Source organism: Acomys minous, assembly GCF_964271855.1.
Source record: "Acomys minous genome assembly, chromosome: 6".
Taxonomy (NCBI): Eukaryota; Metazoa; Chordata; class Mammalia; order Rodentia; family Muridae; genus Acomys; species Acomys minous.
This window is the reverse complement of record NC_140487.1, coordinates 39,322,497-39,341,378: the sequence shown is the minus strand read 5'-3', so window position 1 is coordinate 39,341,378 and position 18,882 is coordinate 39,322,497. Positions and strand designations below refer to the sequence as shown.

Here is an 18,882-nt window from a genome sequence, read left to right as displayed (position 1 = left end):
CCATTTTGCTCATGCCATATGAGCCCTTTGGAAATGTAGTTTTTTCCCCTAAAGCGGGCTGGGCTACTACTGATCCACTGCTGGGCTAGCTCTTTTGAGGCTGTGAATATGTGTCCACACCACCCAGCCAGCCCTGGCTCTTGCCCAAACTCCTTTCCAAGCTCCTCCCTCTGAGAATCCTCTGGCTCCTTTCTCGGTAACCAGTCTCATCATTTCTCGGTTTCTTCCAGGACGGTTGCTTTAGGTGCCCGTTATTCACGCCCTCCTACGGCCCTGCCCTCACCTGTGCAGCCAGCGGCCCACTAGTCTTTACACCTGGGTAATGCGAAGGCCTTCTAAAGGTCAGTGTGCCAGATGAATTCAGGCTGGGCCCTTAGGGGGCACACTAGCTCCTGAGTCCCATCAAAACACTCCGTAACACCCTTGGCTGGCAACGAAAGGTCTCCTAAGCTGATTTTTGAGTTTCAGGAAAGAAAAAATTTCATGTATTTGGCTGCGCCACTAGGGGAATGAAGCCGGCTGTCCTATGGGACCCGTTCTGAGGTTTTCTGGGAACTGAACAAGGTCATCCAGAGCGGGCAAGGCAAGTCATCACATCAGCCTCGGGGCTGGCTCCCCGAAACCATCTCTTTCCTGCCCCTCTTCCTGCACTCTGGCAAGAGTCCTGGAGGGGTCAAGAAACTCTGCTATCTTTAGGACCTGGAGGATCCGAGTGGGGGGTCACCCTCCCCGCCCCCCAGCAAAGTCAGCACCCGGAACTGCTCTAATAGGAACCAGCCGACTGAGCTCCGGGAGAGCTGCGGGCTGAGTGTAGGATTCCTCCAGACCTCAGTGGGACCTCAGAGGCGCGCGCCCAGCTGAGGGCGTAGGGGGTGGGATGGTGGAGGGTGGAGGAGGGGCGAACCTGACCTCTGGTCTTGCACCAGGTCCTCAAAGGCCAGGATCCAGCCCTCCCCTGCCGGGTCGGAGTAGAATTCGGGGTGTGCTCGTGATTTCCCATGGAGGACGGACTTGGGGCTCCCCCAAGACTCCTGACCCTTCGGTCCACCTCGTCCTCGCCTTGGACTCTGGGGACAGGGACAGCGGGAGTGGCAGGGAACAGAACCCAGCCTAGGCAGCTGGGAGGGTCACACGTGAAGCACGTGGAAGCAGTTCCCAACTGAGGACCGGGATAGCATCTGAGTTCTGTTCCTGGAGGACGACCACGGCTTTTTGGGGTGAGGGTTGGCGCGCAGCCCGAGAAGTGGGAGGGGACAGGTTGGGGGGTGGTCTCTGAGGAGGAGCCTGGCTGGACTGCATTGTTCGGCGCTCCGCTTCCCGGGTTCTTCTGTCCGCTTCAGACCCTGTGGGCGCACCTCAAGGCAAAGGCTGCACCCCTGCACCCCGAAACGGTTCTGAGTAGTGGAAGTCTCACCTGGGGCTCTGCATCGGAGCGGAGGGAGAGGAGGGAGAGTCCCTATCCCCCGCCGCACCGCGAGCCTTTACAGGAGCTGAGCGCCCAGAGCCCCTCCCCGCCCCCCCGCCGCGATGGCCGCTGCCCGGCTGGGCCCCGCCAGGACCACGAACAGACTCTGGAACACCGCTCTCTAGCCGGGAGCACTGCCTCTTTACCCCGGCCCGGCGATGGGGAGCAGCGGGTCAGCGCTGAGGGTCTGTGACGACCACCGAGGGGGCATCAACTGGCTGAGCCTGAGCCCCGACGGGCAGCGCCTGCTGACCGGCAGCGAGGACGGCACAGCTCGCCTCTGGAGCACTGTGGACGGCCAGTGTTGCGCGCTCCTGCAAGGTAGGCAGGCGTGCGTGCTCGCGACCCTTTCTGCGCTCCTGCCCCGCGCCAGGGGACCTCATTCTTTCGGGGCGTTTCAGTCCACTTCTGGAAGGGCAGAGCTCTAGCTCCTGCTCATCCGGGTGCTCACCGAGCTCTTGAGCTCTGGGCGGTAAGCCGTGAGAGTGCTTGGGTGTGGGTGACCGAGGGATGTGCACTCCAACGCAAGATAGTTTTGTCAACCAGTTCCGTGTAATCCTTACTCTGAACCGGTGTCACTTTGTTAGGGACTTGCCCAGGGCTGAAAGCTCCCTTGAGATTTGAAACATAACCCCCCTGCCCCCTTCAGCTCTTTTCCTCATCTCAGGTATGGCCAGAAGAAAGGGGATTGATTCAAACTTCTGAAGAGTGGGGTCAAGTCTGCCTTGCATATTTGAGATGAAACAGAGACTGTCACGCACAGAAATGTATACTATGTCTTACGGACCCACCTATTGATTCATTTTCTATTTACATCCTGGGCAGCCTTGTCCTGGGTGCTCCCCACCCTGCACTGTGGGGTCCCCCAGGGCAGCTATTGGCCTTTGCAGTGTAGCGCATGCACACTTGAGGAAGCACGCCAAGCTTTTTGCACAAGGTACAGCTCTTTATCTCCAGCTTTTCCACCATGATCAGCAAACGCTGGGTGGCCTGGCCGGAGCCCTTCCAGTAGCAGAGTGTGAGCCTCTGATTTCTTCATTCCTAGCTATCGGTCTTAAGTGAAAACAGTGTTAAGGTAGCAGGTTCATGGCCCCAAAGGGAGGAACACTGGATTGACAGGTCCTTGGGAGCGGGTGGAAAGATGGGGAATTGGCTACAAAGCGCTGCACATTCCTCCCCACACACAGCCAGCCCTCACTCACAGGCCTCACACAGGAGGGGGCTGTTAGCTTAAGTAAAACGTGTCCTGCTTCCCAAAGCAACGACTGTCTGGGGTTTTCAGGAGTGCAGGTTCTTAGGCCTGGTTCCAAGGAGCCCCAGAAGAGACCCTTGGAACTGGCTTTTTGTTTGCTTTTCCTTTCTTTCTTTCTCTTTTTGGTTTTTTGAGACAAGAGTTTCTCTGTGTAGCCTTGGGTATCCCTGGACTCGCTTTGTAGACCAGTCTGGCCTCACATTCACAGAGCTCCGCTTGCCTCTGCCTCCTGAGTGCTGGGATTAAAGGCGTGCGCCACCACTGCCTTTGCTTTTGGTTTCTTAAGACAGGGTTTCATGTCACCCTCTGGCCTCAAACTCAGCTGTTGCCATGAGCCATCCACGGTTGGGGAGGAAAGGGTTTAGCCCTCTTGTGCTTCCACAGCACTGTTCATCACTGAAGGAAGTCAGGACAGGAACTCACACAGGGCAGGAACCTGCAGGCAGGGGCTGACACAGAGGACGTGGGGAAGTGCTGCTCACTGGCTTGCTCTCTCTCTCTCTCCATGACTTGCTCAGCCTGCTTTCTTACAGAACCCAGGACCAAGCCAGGCATGGTGGTACACGTCTTTAATCCCAGCACTCAGCAGAGGCAGGTAGATTTCTGTGAGTTTGGGGCCAGCCTGGCCTACAAAGAGAGTTCATGAGAAACTCTGTCTGGAAAAACCAAAAACCAAACCCAAACAAAAAAACAGAACCCAGGGCCAGCAGCCCAGGATGGCACTACCCACAATGGGCTGGGCCCTTCCTCAATCATTAAGAAAATGTCTTCCAGGCTTGCCTACAGCCCGATCTCGTGGATGAATTTTCTTAATTGAGGTTCCTCATATCCCACGATTTCAGCCGGTGTCAAGTTGACCTAAAACTCACCAGCACACTCAACTTGTACGTGTGAGTTGACCCTCCTGCCTCCAACGCCCAAATACCCGAGATTAGAGGCGCTACACATGCCAGGCTTGGCTGGAGTTTCCAATTGATGTTCACCAGGCCCAGTGGCTGTAGTGCACAGCCGGCCTGTGGAGCCCTTATGCCTATAACACCAGCGGGACCCCTGTTGGTCAAAGAGGCTTCTCCCCAGGAAAAGTTCAGGCTGGTTCTGGCCCAGGAGCTTGTCCCAGGGCAGCCCTGGGGTCCTGCCAAGTTTCCAGGGCCACCATTGTACTGACTGGCTCAGGCGGGCATCTAGCATCCCTCACAGCTCCGTGTCCCCTAAATCTGACAGGATCTAATGCAACTTTCCAGTGGGGAGCCACACCAGCGAAGGGGAAACTGTTGGTGATTTCGTGCTCAGCCGGTTCTTGCCAGGTTGAGTCTTTCTGTAGCCTGGCAGTTTCAAAACTGCAAGGGACACAGTTTTTTTTAATCCCAGCCCTTGAGAGGCAGAGGCATGTGAATCTTTGTGAGTTTGGGGCCAGCCTGTTCCACAGAGCAAGTTCCAGGACAGCCATAGCTATACAGAGAAACCCTATCCCAGAAAACCAAAACCAAACCCAAACAAAAAGAAAAAGGAACCTGTAAGGATAAAAGGGACAAAGATAATCTCTTTTTTACTCTTGTAAGATCCTGAAGATGAAGCTGGGCGTGGTAAAGCACGCCTGTAATCCCAGCACTCAGGAGGCAGAGGGAGGCAGATCTCTGTGAGTTCAAGGCCAGCCTGGTGTACAAAGTGAGTCCCTGACAACCAGGACTACAAGAAAAACTCTTGTCTCGAAACAACAACTGCAAAAGATCCTGATTGTGATTGAATTTACATAAGTTAACATGGCTGTTTGGCTTCTGTGCCTGCCCCTTCCCCCTAGAGGCGGGGGGGGGGGGGGGGGGGGAACAAAAATAAAGTCTGACACCCCCACCCCACCCTTAAATGTCTCAGCAACAGTCTACTTTTTTTGGTGTGGTGGGTAGGCTGGGCTAACTCTAGGAAATGTGCCTGTTTCTACCTTCCTAGCTTTAGGATTACACTCGTATATAACTCATGCTTGTACAGCAAGCCTGGGCTATCTTTCTGTAGACCAGGCTAGCCTCGAACTCACAGCAGTCCGTCTGCCTCTGCCTTGCAAGGGCTGGGATTAAAGGCATGTGCCACCACTGCCAAGATGCCTGGGCTATCTTGATAATCTCCTTCTGGCTTTGTTTTTTTGTTTTTTGAGACAGGGTTTCTCTGAATATTAACCCTGACTGTTCTGGACTTGATTTGTAGACCAGGCTATACCTCCCCCTCTTTTTAATTAGCTTTTTTGAAGTTGTCTCTCCATTACCCCATCCCCTGAGATAGGGTTTATGTGTAGCTTTGGCCACGCTGGAAATCGGTCTGTAGACCAGGCTGGCCCCTAAGAGATTTACCTGTCTCTGCCTCCCAAGTGCTGGGATTAAAGATGTGTGCTAGTACTGCCTGGCTGAGAGAGTCTCCTTGTTTAGCCCTGGCTGCCCTAGAACTGTGTAGACCAGGCTAGCCTTGAACTTGTGGAGGTCTTCGTGTCTCCTTTTCTAGCTACTAGGATTACAGTTATGTGCTACCACACCTAATTAGTAAAGATCTCTTTTTTCTTTCTTTCTTTCTTTCTTTCTTTCTTTCTTTCTTTCTTTCCTTTTTCTTTCTTTTTTGTTTTTTGTTTGTTTGTTTTGTTTTTTTTTGAGTACAGTGTTTCTCTGTGTAGCTTTGACTGTCCTGGACTTGCTTTGTAGACCAGGCTGGCCTTGAACTCACAGCATTCCACCTGCCTCTGCCTCCCAAGTGCTGGGATTAAAGGCATGTGCCACCACCTCCCAGCCTAGTAAAGATAATTTTTGTTTTTGTTTTTGGTTTTTGGTTTTTCGAGTACGGGGTTTCTCTGTGTAGCCTTGACTGTCCTGGACTCGCTTTGTAGACCAGGCTGGCCTCGAACTCACAGCAATCTGCCTGCCTCTGCCTCCTGAGTGCTTGGATTAAAGGCATACGCCACTGCCTCCTGGCCTAGTAAAGATATCTTAACGCTTGTTTCACACCTCATATTTGAAGGCATATGTATATTTTATTATGTTAAATTTCATAGACTAGGATCAACACCAGTTTTGGTTGTTTTGTTTTTTCAAGACAGGGTTTCTCTGGGTAGCTTTGCCCGTCCTAAATTCACTTTGTAGACCAGGCTGGCCTTGAACTTACAGCCTTCCAAGAACACCAGTTTTTTTTTTTTAATTAAAAAAATTTAACTTTATGTGTATGAAGCTGGGTGTGGTGGTGTTTGCCTATAATCCCAGCACCTGGGAGACAGAGGCAGGTGAATATCTGTGAGTTCGAGGCTAGCTTGGTCTACAGAGTGAGTCCAGGACAGCCAAGACTATACAGAGAAATCGTGTCTTCAAAACCAAAATCAAAAGCTGGGCGTAGTGGCACATGCCTTTAATCCTAGCACTTGAGAGGCAGAGGCAGGCGGATCACTGTGAGTTCGAGGCCAGCCTGGTCGACAAAGTGAGTCTAGACAGCCAAGGCTACACAGAGAAACCCTGTCTTGAAAAACAAAAACAAAAACAAAAAACAAAAAAACAAAACAAAAATCAAACCAAACCAAAAAAGAAGCCCTGTCCCAGGGGTGGGGAGAACCAAAATTCTATGTGTCTGGGTTTTTTTTTGCCTTCATGTATATCTGTGCACTAAGTGTGTGTCTGGTACCCGAGAAGGCCAGAAGAGGGCACCAAATACTCTGGAAATAGACTTAACAGATTGTGACCCACCAAGTGGGTGGTGGGAATCAAACTCAGGTCCTCTGAAAAAATACCTAGTGGCTCTTAGCTGCTGAGGCAGCTCCAAAAGCCCCATTGACACCAGTTTATGAACCAGAAATGGACAAAGGCAGACTTACTTATTGATACAGAATGTCTAGTGTTTTCTGGATGCTGTCTGGAGGTGAGTCTAGTAGCCTCAGCTCCCCTAAGCTGGACTGAACCGGAGTACCTGTTGCAAGGCTGGCCTATAGCAGCCCGCTGCTTCTGGCTACCTCTTTTCCTCAGGGTCCTGCTGCAGGGCAGTTGCACCCAGGCCGTATGGCCAACCAGAGGCCGCCTTCATCCCTACAGACTGCCTGTGAAAGCAGGCATCCTGCTCCTGTGGAGGGCTGACCCCTTTTGCGGCCTGAGGCTTACAAAGGCCTTGGAAGGAAAGCCTCTTGGCTGGGCGGTCCTTGATTTCCCCTGCAGAGTGGTTGGGACGGGACAGGACGGGTTGCATGTGTTCAGGCTTCCTTTTCAGTTCTCAGCAGCAGAGTCTGTTGGGACTGGACTGGAGGCTTCTCTTGAGTATTTTACAGAGCTTGGGAAGTTTAGGGACTGGGATGGAGACCAAAGAAAGGGGGTTGCCTCTCGGGGAACTGCTGGGCAGGTTACAGAGCAGCATCAGTGGGGCCAGAATGCTCAGGCTTTCGCGATGCAGCCAGACACAGATGTGAGGTGGCTTTCAGATGAGATGGGTGAACTCTGGTGGCAGGGGGTGGGGGTGGGGTGGGGGGGTGGGGGGGTGGGGAGTTGGGGGGGTGGGGGGTTGGGGAGCTCTATCAGCACTTATTTGGAGAGAATTGCTGGGATGGTAATGGCCTTTAGCCTTCCTCTCGTCCCTCTGTGGAGTATCCATGTCCGTGATGACACTTTCCTGGACCTTGACGTGAGAAAACCTCCTCTCAGAGCCGCCCTGTTTGGTTGCCAGTTGAGGAAGGGACTTGGCCTGCAGGCTCTAGCCCACTGTGATGCTCCTCATCCTTTGGCCGCAGCTTGCTCTGTGAGCCACGCTTGCAAGCTCGTAGGAGAGCAATCACCTGGGGCAGGGCCCAAGCAAAGTGTTAACACAAGAGAGGCACACGGGCTGGGGCCGAACGATGCAGTAGTGCATCTGGGTTGCTGTATTGTGTTGTTTTGGTTGTTCCTTTTTATTCCGTGTGAGCTAACAACTCGAATGCATTTAAATTTTATTTTTGTTTTTGTTTTTACGTGTATGAGGGCTTTGCCTGCGTGTGTATCTATGTGCCACATGTGTGCCTGATGCCAGGAGAGGGTGTCAGATCCCCTGGGTCTGAAGTTAGAACTGGTTGTGAGCTGCCATGTGGGTGCTGAGAACTGAACCCAGGTCCCCTAGAAGAGCAGCCAAGTGCTCTTAACTGCGGAGCTGTCTGCGCCCTTACATGGCACAGAGGAGTGTTGGGTGGGTTGCTCCACGTAGACAAATCAATATCTGCTCAAGAAAGAATTCCGCAAAAACATCGTCTGTTTTAGTCACAGCTGTAGGTACTGCGTCTTCAGCAGTTTGGAGGCCACTGTTTGGTGAACGGGAGGCTCCCTGTTGCCTGTTCGGAAGGCTGAGGGGAAAGGTGGCAGGAGCAGTAGGTGAGGCTGTGGGGAGGGGCCATGGCTGGGCTGTAGGCCAAGTCTTATATGGCTGATAGTGAGTAGCTGGGAAGAGATGGGCCTGATTCCCACACAGAAATCCAGGAAGGCCTGATGTGATTCTCAGTTCCCAGCAATGGCCTGCAGATAGACCACATCCACCCTGGCACATCAGGGTCTGTCCCAGGCAGGGTCCTGGCTTCCTTGACACAGGGCGATTCATGGGCATCTGAAAAAAAAAAACAACACTACAAAGTGTGGACAGAGTACAAAGACAAAGAAGAACCGCTGGGTGATCGCAATGGGGAGATGCAGTTACAACGGCCTGGACACAGCCATGGAGAAGAGGGCATCTGGGACACGGGGACCTTTCCTGGAAGGCCACACCCAGGCTAACATTCTAGCCCAAAGTCTCCCACTGTATGAACCCACCTGGAAGTGAGAAGACCAGGGGCTACCCAGCCAGTGGACTTCTCCACAAATTACAATCCCTGCTTGCCCTGAAAGGGCGGGGTGAGGAAGTGACAGGGGGAAAAAGGCCCTGTTTCTTGCTGTGTCCCAGACTTGTTACAGTTGGGGTCCCCTGCAGCCCTGGGTCCTATGTGCAGAGAGAGCAGCAGATCTTGGTGAGCCCTCAGTGCCTAGGGAGGCCAGCGGGGGGGGGGGGGCCGCTGCCTCAGCAGGAGCCCCAGGGCTGCTCGTGAGTGCAATAACTACATCTTATCTGCATTCTTTATCCCTTCAAAAATATTTACTTTCAGCTTTTTTTTTTTTTTTTTGCTTATTGTGCACAATTCCAAGAGCTGAAAGCTGAGGTCCCTGGAGGTGATAGGCCTGGGGCTGGCAGCTCCTCCCACCCTCTCTGTGTGACCCCACCAGCCCTGTGCCTCGCCCATCTGTCTTTTGGTAGCACTGGTTACAACAGTATGTCGGGGTGGGGTGAGGACTTGGGGGCAGTGGTCAAGGGACTGGCATAGCAGAGTCCAGGCCCTCTGAGGGAGGGGCTTTAGCAGTCCCGGGTGCCGTGGGAGCCTCACTTGGCTCAGTGCCTGGCTGCAGAGGGCAGAGGCTAGGGGGCTGCCAGGTCAGCCTGGCTTGCAGTCAGATATGAGAGTGTTTTACATTGAAAACTGGTGCTTTTGGGTGTTGCCTCTTTCCTTTGCAGTCTGTGGGTTCAGTCCCTCTCCCCCCTCACATGCTGTAAGGCTGCTTGCACCTCAGGTCTTCAGCAGCCAGGCTATGTCCCCAGTTCCACAGAATCAGGGTGTCGGGGTGTTGTTGCTCAATAGCTACACGTGGCCCTCAAGTGCTTTTTCATGGTTCCCTCCGGCATTTGACCCAGCTGGGCGCGGCTGGAGCGGTCTGCTCTGGGCCTCGGCAGCCTTGGCTCAGGGTCCTTATTAGGGGGCCATGGGTGGCAATACCCATTCAGGGTTATTAGGGGGCCTTGGAGTCACTCCCGTGACAGTACCTGATAGGCGTGGCACACCTTGGTTGCCTTCCTTAGGGTATCTCAACCCTCAGGAGGCATCAGCAGGGTGAGGCAGATTGGTCTCGGGGAACCTTAAGAAATATTTATAAACTCTAGCAGAAGTCTGGGCCGTGTTTTGCCAAACAGATTTGCCCTCAACTTTTTCCTCAACTTGTGTATTCAGAGAAACCCAATCTGCTGTTTCTTAGGGGTTTACTTAATTCTTGCATTGTTTTCAGAGCAGCCTGGCGCGTGCTTTCCTGGAAGAGTGGAAGCTTTTCCTTATTAAAATTCTGTTTCTTAGAACCCAGGAAGTTTAGTTCTTCAGGGCTAAACTTAACCCAGGACCTAAAATAAAAGTTAATCAGCTTGACCGTGCCTGGGAGATTGCTAAAATTCCTGTGTGGCTGACTCCAGCCACACAATGGAAATTCTCAAATGAGATTAAAGCCTGTATGCGGTGGCACTTGCTTTTAATCCCATTCGGTGGGAGGTGGCGCTTGGAGAATCAGGAGTTCAAGACCACCCTGGGCCACATGAGGGGGCCTCGGGAGATGGTTCAGTGGGTGAGAGTACATGCTGCGCAAATGTGAGGAGAGCCTGAGGGCCAATTCCCAGAACCATGTAAAAAGCAGGGAGTGGGGTTTTTTTTTTGTTTTGTTTTTGTTTTTGACAGTGCTGTGGAGAATAGAGCCAGGAGGACCACTGAGGCTTGCTCATCCTCAGCCTAGCTCCAGGTTCAGTAAGAGGATCTCAAAGGGACACAAAGAATGGTAGAGCAGACCTGACATCCTCTCCACATGTCTACTTGTACACATGTGTGTGAGCGCTTGCGTGTGTGTCTGTGTCACACACACACACACACACACACACACACACACACACACACGGGATCTGAGCACTCTGGAGGCTAAGGCAGGACTGTGAGTCCAAGGCCAGCCTGGGCTACAAATTAAGATCCCTACCCGTGTAACAGAGGGGAAGGCTAGCCTCTTTCAGACTTGCCTCAGATGTTCTCTCTCCCGCTCTCTCTCCTTTATCTGCATGCAGACACAGGAAAACAAGAGCTGGTACCTGGTCAGCTCACATTTCCTCTCCTCATAGGACATGAGAGCTACGTGACCTTCTGCCAGCTGGAGGACGAAGCCGCCTTCACTTGCAGTGCCGACTGCACCATCCGGAGGTGGGACGTTAGGACCGGGCAGTGTCTGCAGGTGTACCGAGGGCACACATCCATCGTGAACAGGTCAGCCAAGCCCGGAGCCACAAGGCAAGAAGAGAACCCTGTAGGGCTGTTGAGCACTGTAGCTAACGGCATGTGGTATAGCAGGGTTGTGGACATAGGAGTCACAGGAAAGACATCATTGATTTACTAGTCTGTACTACCTGGGGAGCCACACACCTTAGTTGCTGCTCTGTTTGTGGGGAGCCATTTTGGGGCTTTAGCATCTTCCTTTCTCCCATGCATCTGGCTTCTATAAAAGTGTTATGTGGCTCCATGCACTTGAGGCAAAGGTCAGGCCAGCAGGCTTGTCACAGAGGGGAAGGTTGAGGGATGAAAGGGTGGCTGCAGGGAGGGGGGACAGGGCAGAGGGGGAAAGTGTGGTGTGTGAGCTAGGCCTTGGAAAGTGAGTATAAAGCAGGGCAGAGACCGGAGGCTGTGGCAGCCGCAGTGCCAAGGCTAGCCCATGAGTACTCTGCACCTGACTCCCTCCCCTCTTACCTACAGGATCCTAGTTGCAAATGACCAGCTCTTCAGCAGCTCCTATGACCGAACAGCTCGAGTGTGGACTGTGGACAAAGGGCAAGCGTCCCAGGAGTTCCGGGGACACCGCAACTGTGTACTGACCCTAGCTTACTCCGCTCCGGAGGACCTGCCCAGTGATCCTTGCTTGGAGGCAGCCCTGGGTGGTGGGCTCCTGGTGACTGGTAGCACAGATGACACGGCCAAGGTGTGGCAGGTGGCCAGTGGCTGCTGCCACCAGACCCTCCGGGGCCACACAGGAGCCGTGCTGTGCCTTGTGCTGGATGTTTCCAGCCACACAGCCTTCACAGGCAGCACGGATGCCACCGTCCGTGCCTGGGACATCCTGAGTGGGGAGCAGCTGCGGGTTTTCCGGGAGCACCAGGGCTCTGTCATCTGTCTGGAGGTGAGGCCTGTCCAAGTGCTGCCTGGCTGTGTGTCTTCTTCTTGTTGGCGGGTAGGAATGGAGGTGACTCAAGCTTATTCATAGTACCAAGCCATTGGTAGCCTCAGTTCATGGTGTCAGTCTGTTCATAGCGTCAGCCCATGTGAAAGGTGTTTCACAAGTGGCGTGGGGGGAGGCTTCACGATCTAAACTCCTTTCTTACTGTTTGTTCTGGGTGGTCGTTTGTTTGAGGTTTTTTTTTTTATTGTTGGTTTGGTGTTGTTTTCGTATTTTTGTTTTTCTAGACAGGGTTTCTTTGTGTAATCTTGACTGTCCTGGACTCACTTTGTAGACCAGGGTGGCCTCGAACTCACAGCCATCTGCCTGCCTCTCGAGTGCTGGGATTAAAAGGTGTAAGCCACCATGCCTGGCCCAGCCTACACACACACCCTTGCTCTGAGGAAAGTGTGCAGCCTGTGCTTTGTGGGAGACACATTTAGATCCCAGCAATGCAGACTTTGCCAGGAAAATGGACTATAAAAACACACACACACACACACACACACACACACACACACACACACACACACACACACACACACACCGTCAACAAGGCCCCCTAAGGCCTGTCCTGTGACTGCATTTCCTGAGCCTGAGCTTGTGTCTGTACTGATGAGAACCTCTCTCTTGCCCTGGAGACAGGACTGTGTAGCTTTTAGGAGTGCAGGGTGAGTCTGGGCACACTGCCCCTGCCACCGTGTGTGGGGTGGTGTATTGTCTGCCTTCGTGTTCTAGGGCTCCAGTTTTCTCACTTAACAGATGCTAGTGATGACAACGCCTTCTAGGTATCTTGGGGGCTGTGAGTGTGGAAGTAACTGACCCTCGCCTGGAGCAAGACTCAGTGTGTCCCCACTTGTCGGGAGGACTGGGGGTGAAAGTAGTGTACAGGCAGAAGGCTTCTGTTTATGTCTGGGCATTGAGCTTGCCAGATAGTGACAAGGCTTCCCTGGTGTCCTCTGCTGCCTCTCATTAGTGTCACCAGCGGGAGACCAAGGCTTTCCTAGTGAGCATGTGGAGGAGCCGCCAGGCAATGGAGATGCTGTCTGTGTGGCAGCCCTGGGGTCTGCAGGACTGCCTGGGGTCTGGGGGTCTCTGTCTGGGGTCTGCAGGACTCCGTCCAGGGTCTGAGGACTATTTACTAAGGTCTAGTAGTTTCTTCTTGGGGCCTACAGGGTTTTTAGGGCGCTCTGCCTTCTGGGGCCAGGTGCAGGAGGGGGAGGAGCCAGCACTGCTGTGGGTGGGTGGGGAGTACCTCTGGGGTCACCCTGATCTTCCCCATTGAGACCTGCCTTGTAGAGAACAATCTCACGGCTACCTGGCCATCAAGGCCAATGGGCTGACCCTGTTTCTCCTACAGCTCACAGATCGGCTCTTGTACTCGGGCAGTGCGGACAGGACCGTCAAATGCTGGCTGGCTGACACTGGAGAGAGGGTGCGCACGTTCCCAGCACACAGACACAGCGTGAGCGCCCTCAAGTACCACAAGGGCACCTGTAAGTGATGTGTCCCGGCACTGCCCATGCCACCCCAGGCTGCCCACCCTACCTTCCTTTCTGTTTTGTCTCCTTTGTCTCTCTCATGCCTGCGTGTGGTTTGCTGTCACTGAACGCAGCTAATTTTCTGCTTCATTGGTGTCCTAAGGTGATGCTGGTCCCTCTCCATGTGCCAGCTTCCCAAGAGGGACACAGAGCAGCTTCAAGTAGGGGCTTCCTTCTCACCTTTACAGTATAGGAGACCTGGATGCTCAGGGTCCTAGGGTCAGAAGCATGTCTCAAGGACACATTTTAAGAGTCTTGTGCTCTACTGACTGAGCCAGCTGCTGGCATTCAAGGGACACATCCTAATTCTCCAGGTGAGACAGTAACATCTTAATGCAGCCAGTCCAGAGGGCCCAGGGGTTTGAGCTCACTTGGCCTTAGGTTTGACAACTGGTAGAAGATCTGGGCGACAGTGGCTGAAATGAGAGGTTTTTTTTGTTTTTGTTTGTTTTGTTTTTGCTGCTGTTTTGTTTTGTTTTTTATGTATAGTGCTCTGCCTGCAAGTACACCTGCATACCAGAAGAGGGCACCAGATCTCATTAAGGATGGTTGTGAGACACTATGTGGTTGTTGAGAATTAAACTCAGGACCTTCGGAAGAGCTGCCAGTGTGCTTAACCTCTGAGCCATCTCTCAGTTTTTTTATGTTGTTTTGATAGAACACTTTAGAGAAGCTGACAGTTTGGGCTAGAATCATTGCCCCAGGATCACTGGCACCTTCTGTGTGCTGCCTGCTCCTCCTCCTCCTCGGCACATGTCTTAAATGGGGCAACACAGTTCAAGGTAGCTCTTGGAGAACCAGCAAATACAATTGTGTTGTATTTGAGGCAGAAGGAAGAGCAAAGGGAAGTCCCTTTGAGATCTGGAAACCCCACCCGGAGCTTTGGCCCCTCTGTGCGGCAGAGGGGGGATCCCAGTGTGAGGTGGGGCATAGCTGTAGAGACAAATCCCGGTTACTCTGCCTTGTTGGGTAGGGAGGAAGCTTTCTGTGTCTGTCCTCTGGGTCCTTCATCACCTCCTCAGCTTCACTGATGGCTGTCCCCTTCCTATCCAGTGTCATGAGGCCCTAACAGAGGCAGACGAACTTGACCTCATGTGAAGGTGCTGAGTCAAGAGAGGGATAAGTATCTGAACCCAGTGACACAGGAAGTTATTTTCCCTTTCTCCCTTGTCCTGAGCCTTAGTGTGGGTATAGCCCTGCTGCCTGGATGGGGATTTCTCTCTTAACTGAGCACAGCATGGTTAGCCAGGTGGCCTCCTGTGCCCATTCCTTTGGTGGCAACTGGCCCAGCTGTGCTGACGTCATTCACGCCCACTCCGACTATGACTGGGCTTTGCTCTCGACTCTGCCTACTCACCCATGGGGGCTAGACCCTGCTACTGATTTTGGGGAGAGACAAGGAAAGAACTGAGGAAACCCAGCAAGGAAACTCCCTCCCCAGGGCCCTGTGCACCCTCAAGCTTTAAGAACAGAAGTAAAGGTGGTACTGCACGCCTTTAACTTCAGCACTTGGGAGGCAGAGGCAGGCGGATGGCTCTGAGTGCGAGGCCAGCCTGGTCTACAAAGTAGCTGCTGGTGGCGCTCACCTTTAATCCCAGCACTTAGGGAGGCTGTGAGTTTGAGGCCAGCCTGGTCTAAAACGAGTCCAGGACAGTCAATGCTACACAGAGGAACCCTGTCTGGAAAAACCAAACCAAACCAAACAAACAGAAAAGGAGAAATATGTGCAAAGGCAAGAGCGTTTAAGAAATAGATCCAAGACTGGGCAGCCTAGAAGTGCTGGCTTTAGCCAGCCCCACGGTGGCAAATACAGGATGGCCTTGGGGTCACTCCTCTTGGTGTCAGCTGGCTGCAGCACATTCAGAGTCAAGAGCAGAGAGAGGTGAGGGTACCCATGCTGCGTGCTGGTTGCAGCAGCTCAGCCTAACTCAGGCAGTTCAGGGCCCAGCTCATAAAATGATGCTCGCAGCCCAGGAAGTGATGCTCCCACACTCAGAGCCTTCCAACCTCCGCTAACAACCTAGATAATTCCAAGTAGGATTGCTGGGAACTGATACCCAGGAGCATCCCTCACCATGTGTACTGAGGGTATGGACATGTGGCCCAGCATCCTTGCTACCTCACTGGACTAATAGTTCCCCAACCCCAACCCCAGCTGCCTGCAGTAGCTCTTGCTCACTAACAGGCCCCATGTGGTTTCTTTCTTTCTGTGTCTCCCTGTCACTTCTGCTTCCTCGTAGCTATCGGCCATGTAAACCGCTGGCCTCCTGTTCAGGGTCAGGGTAGCTTCTGGGGAAGTTAGTGCGGGATGGCAAGCGAGCTGCTGAGCTCCCTCAGGTGCTCCTCCAGGTGGGCCTTAATCACCAGCCTTACTGCTACTGATTAAAAGGGGGTCACTGCCTTCCCCTTTTATTGCACTAGAAACAAACAAATATTCCAGGGACTCTGGGGTCCTTGAAGCCAGAACACCACCAAACCACGTTATGACTGGAAGACCCCAAGGAGGGAGCCAGATGGGCTGCAGGGTGCAGGTGAACCCCTGAGTGTCTGGGCTTTGCTTCAAGGCCACACCCCTTTCTGAGGAGGGCACAGGCTGACCTGAGGTCAAGGAAGGCATGACAGACTGCCAAGGCATCTACATAGCAGGGGTGCCCTGGGCCACACCACTTTCTCACCCTGCCCTGTTCCTGGGGAGGTGGCAGAGTGGTGGCCAGGAAAAGCCCAGTGTACTGCTGTGTGTCCACAGTATTCACAGGCAGTGGGGACGCCTGTGCCCGGGCCTTTGATGCTCAGACAGGAGTGCTGCAGAGAGTGTTCCGAGGCCACAGCTTCGTCATCAACTGCCTCCAGGTAGGAGTCTCCTGCCCAGCTCCCTACTGCCCCAGGAAGCAGGACCACACGGTGACTCCAGTGGTCTGCTCAAAGCCGTCTTGTCTCCCCACAGGTGCACGGCCAGGTGCTCTACACAGCATCTCATGACGGTGCGCTGCGCCTCTGGGACGTACGCGGTCTCCAGTCAGTACCACCTTTGCCACGCAGGCCAGCAGCCAAGCGTAGCCTGTCACGCCTCTTTAGCAACAAGGTGGCCTGTGCAGCCCCGGTGCCCATGCAGACAGCCTGAGGCCTGCTTTATGTTCTTGGGCTTTCCCAAGCACGCCGCAATTGCAGTGGCCCGTGACAGGGCACACACCTGCCCTCATGCCCTCTTCCCCATGCTCTGAAGTAGAGACAAGGACTTCAGCTGATCTGCCTCCAGCTGTCATAGCCAAAGCCTGTACTGCCAGGCCCTTCCTGCTGAGAGAAGATAGGACTTCTTACAAAAAGCCATGGAGCCAGATTGTCATATTGGCAAGTAATGTGCCATGAGGACCCTCCTGAAGAACTCATGTACACATCAAAGTGCTGTGTCGTTCTTTGTGTAGTTCCCTTTGGAGGCCTCCTGTCACAGAGGTGCCCTCCAGTACCTGACCTGGGTCATCCCCCCTTCTGGTTGAGAAGAGGGCTTGTGAATCAAGGTCATTTATACAGCAGTGGCCTGGACAGGAACCAGCTCTTCAACCAGCTGCTTGACAGGACACCCTTCCACTGAGGAGCACCCACTCCCTTTTGGAGGTTAATCTAGTGTTCCCTTGTGCAGTGCCAGGAGTCGGCCAGATGTGGTAGAGTCATTAGACACATGCAGGAGCCATCAGAGGCTGGAGGGATGGCTCAGGGCTAAGCGTATGTACTGTTCTTGCAAAGGACCAAAGTTTGATTCCTAGCAGCCATGTTGAGCTGTTGTATCTTATTTTTGGTTTTCTGAGTAGCCTTGCCTATCCTGGACTCGCTTTGTAGACCAGGCTGGCCTCGAACTCACAGTGGTCCTCCTGCCTCTGCCGCCCAAGTGCTGGGATTACAGGCGTGTACCACCATACCCAGCAAATATAATTTTTAAATTTAATTTATTCACTGATTGAGGCTGGGTTTCTCTGTGTAGCCCTTGCTGTCGTGGAACTCACTCTGAGATAGCTACCTGAGTGCCTATGTACTCTCAGCTTTTTTTCTTTTTTTCCCCCTTCTTCCCCAAGACAGGGTTTCTTTGTACAGAGACACAGGACAACCTTGGCTGTTCTGAATTCTTGTAGACCAGGCTGTCCTTGAACTCAGAGACCCATCTGCCTTTGCAGTTATGCACCACTGCACCCAGTTTTTTTTTTAAACTATTGTTATCTCCCCTAGAGAGAGCTTTACCAGGAGGGGTGGCAGGAAAGATGGGGTCTAGGACTGTCTGGGAGCCTATGATGGGTGGTTGTGTGTGTTCTTGGGAAAACACTAGATTATTTTGTGTTGGCCCAGTACTGGGTTTCTATTTCTCTAGCACAGGGACTGTGGTTTCATGCTGAGGACATGAGGATGCCCTGCGCTCTTTTCAGGTTCCCAGCACCCACTGGCTGCTTATGTGTGCAGCTGTGATATGCTTGCTGAGCCATAGGTCCCCTCTGGCCACAGCAGGACAGCGGTAGAGTGGTTCCCTAGCCTTTGAGAGAAGAAAAGGGGTGACACACGTTCAGTTGGCCAGAGAAAGGGACAGGACTTCCTACCAGATACCTGGCCGGGAGAACAGACAGGTTCGGCAGTTTCACCAGGGCACGACAATTTGACAAGTGACATGATCAGCATCAGTGACACCAGGCCAAACCCAGGACATCACTACACAGCTTCAGGCTGACTTCATCTGCCAAAGCCTGCCCCAGTCCTCCAACCTCTGGGTGTTCTGCCTGCTTTGTGGGGCTGTGAAAGGTCTCAGCCTTTTACCTTCATTCCTCTCCTGGCATTGCGCACCCTCTTGGTGCACCCAGAACCATTTCCCTCTAATTTGTGAGTCACTCTCACCTGTTTTCCCCACCCCAGAGGCTGCTAACTCTCCAGCCTCAACTCTGCCCTATGGCTACTACCCTGTCCAGGCTGGGCATCTTGCTGGCTGTTTGCCCATGGTCTACCCCATACTGTGCATCTCTGCAGGTGGACGCATGTAGCCATGATCTACTGGCATGGCTTTCAGTGTTCCCCATTGCATTTAAATAGCTGGCAGCTAGCATGCACAGCTGGTGCCATGCCCAGGAGGGTGCCTGGTTGGCCAGTAGTTTCAAGGCAGCTCCCTCCGCACCCCCACGAGACTCACTCATTCCTGGTGTTACCTGAACCCTGATTTTCTTTTTTTCTTAAAGATTTATTCATTTTTATGTAAGTGCTCTGGCTGCATGTACACCTGCATGCCAGAAAAAGGCATCAGATCACATTATAGATGGTTGTGAGCCACCATGTGATTGCCAGGAATTGAACTCTGCTCTATAAGAGCAGACAATGCTCTCAACCACTGAGCCATCTCTCCAGCCCCTGAACCCTGATTTCCAAATGTGCTCTTCTCTGCTGATGCTGAAGACCTAACTCTCTCTGCTGCAGAGCCACACTCCAGCCCCCACTTACTCCCAACATAAATGGATGATCACGTGAACAGCTGGGACGCAGCTCACTGCAGCCAGGCCAAGGACATTCGATTGCATCCTCCTCGTTTATTTCCCTCTGCGTCACCCTAGCAAGGGAGCCAGCGAGATGGCTCATCAAGGAGGAGTCTGCCACCAA

At 53.1% G+C, this 18,882-nt stretch overlaps 1 protein-coding gene across 4 annotated transcripts; it reads left to right on the top strand.

Annotated features, from left to right (window-relative positions):
* The first annotated feature begins 609 nt into the window (after nt 1-609).
* Nucleotides 610-17,402, top strand: WDR86 (WD repeat domain 86). Of its 4 annotated transcripts, XM_084788074.1 has the most exons (7): nt 615-1,217; nt 1,341-1,786; nt 10,638-10,803; nt 11,263-11,683; nt 13,080-13,215; nt 16,007-16,110; nt 16,205-17,402. In XM_084788074.1, the coding sequence occupies exons 2-7, from the start codon at nt 1,624-1,626 to the stop codon at nt 16,379-16,381; spliced, it is 1,167 nt and encodes a 388-aa protein (XP_084644200.1). In that variant the 5' UTR covers nt 615-1,217; nt 1,341-1,623; the 3' UTR covers nt 16,382-17,402. The 4 variants fall into 4 exon arrangements, with proteins under 4 accessions (XP_084644202.1, XP_084644200.1, XP_084644199.1 ...); XM_084788073.1 differs by having other exon boundaries at nt 615-1,786; XM_084788075.1 differs by having other exon boundaries at nt 621-1,786; nt 10,638-10,779.
* The last annotated feature ends 1,480 nt before the right edge of the window (nt 17,403-18,882 follow it).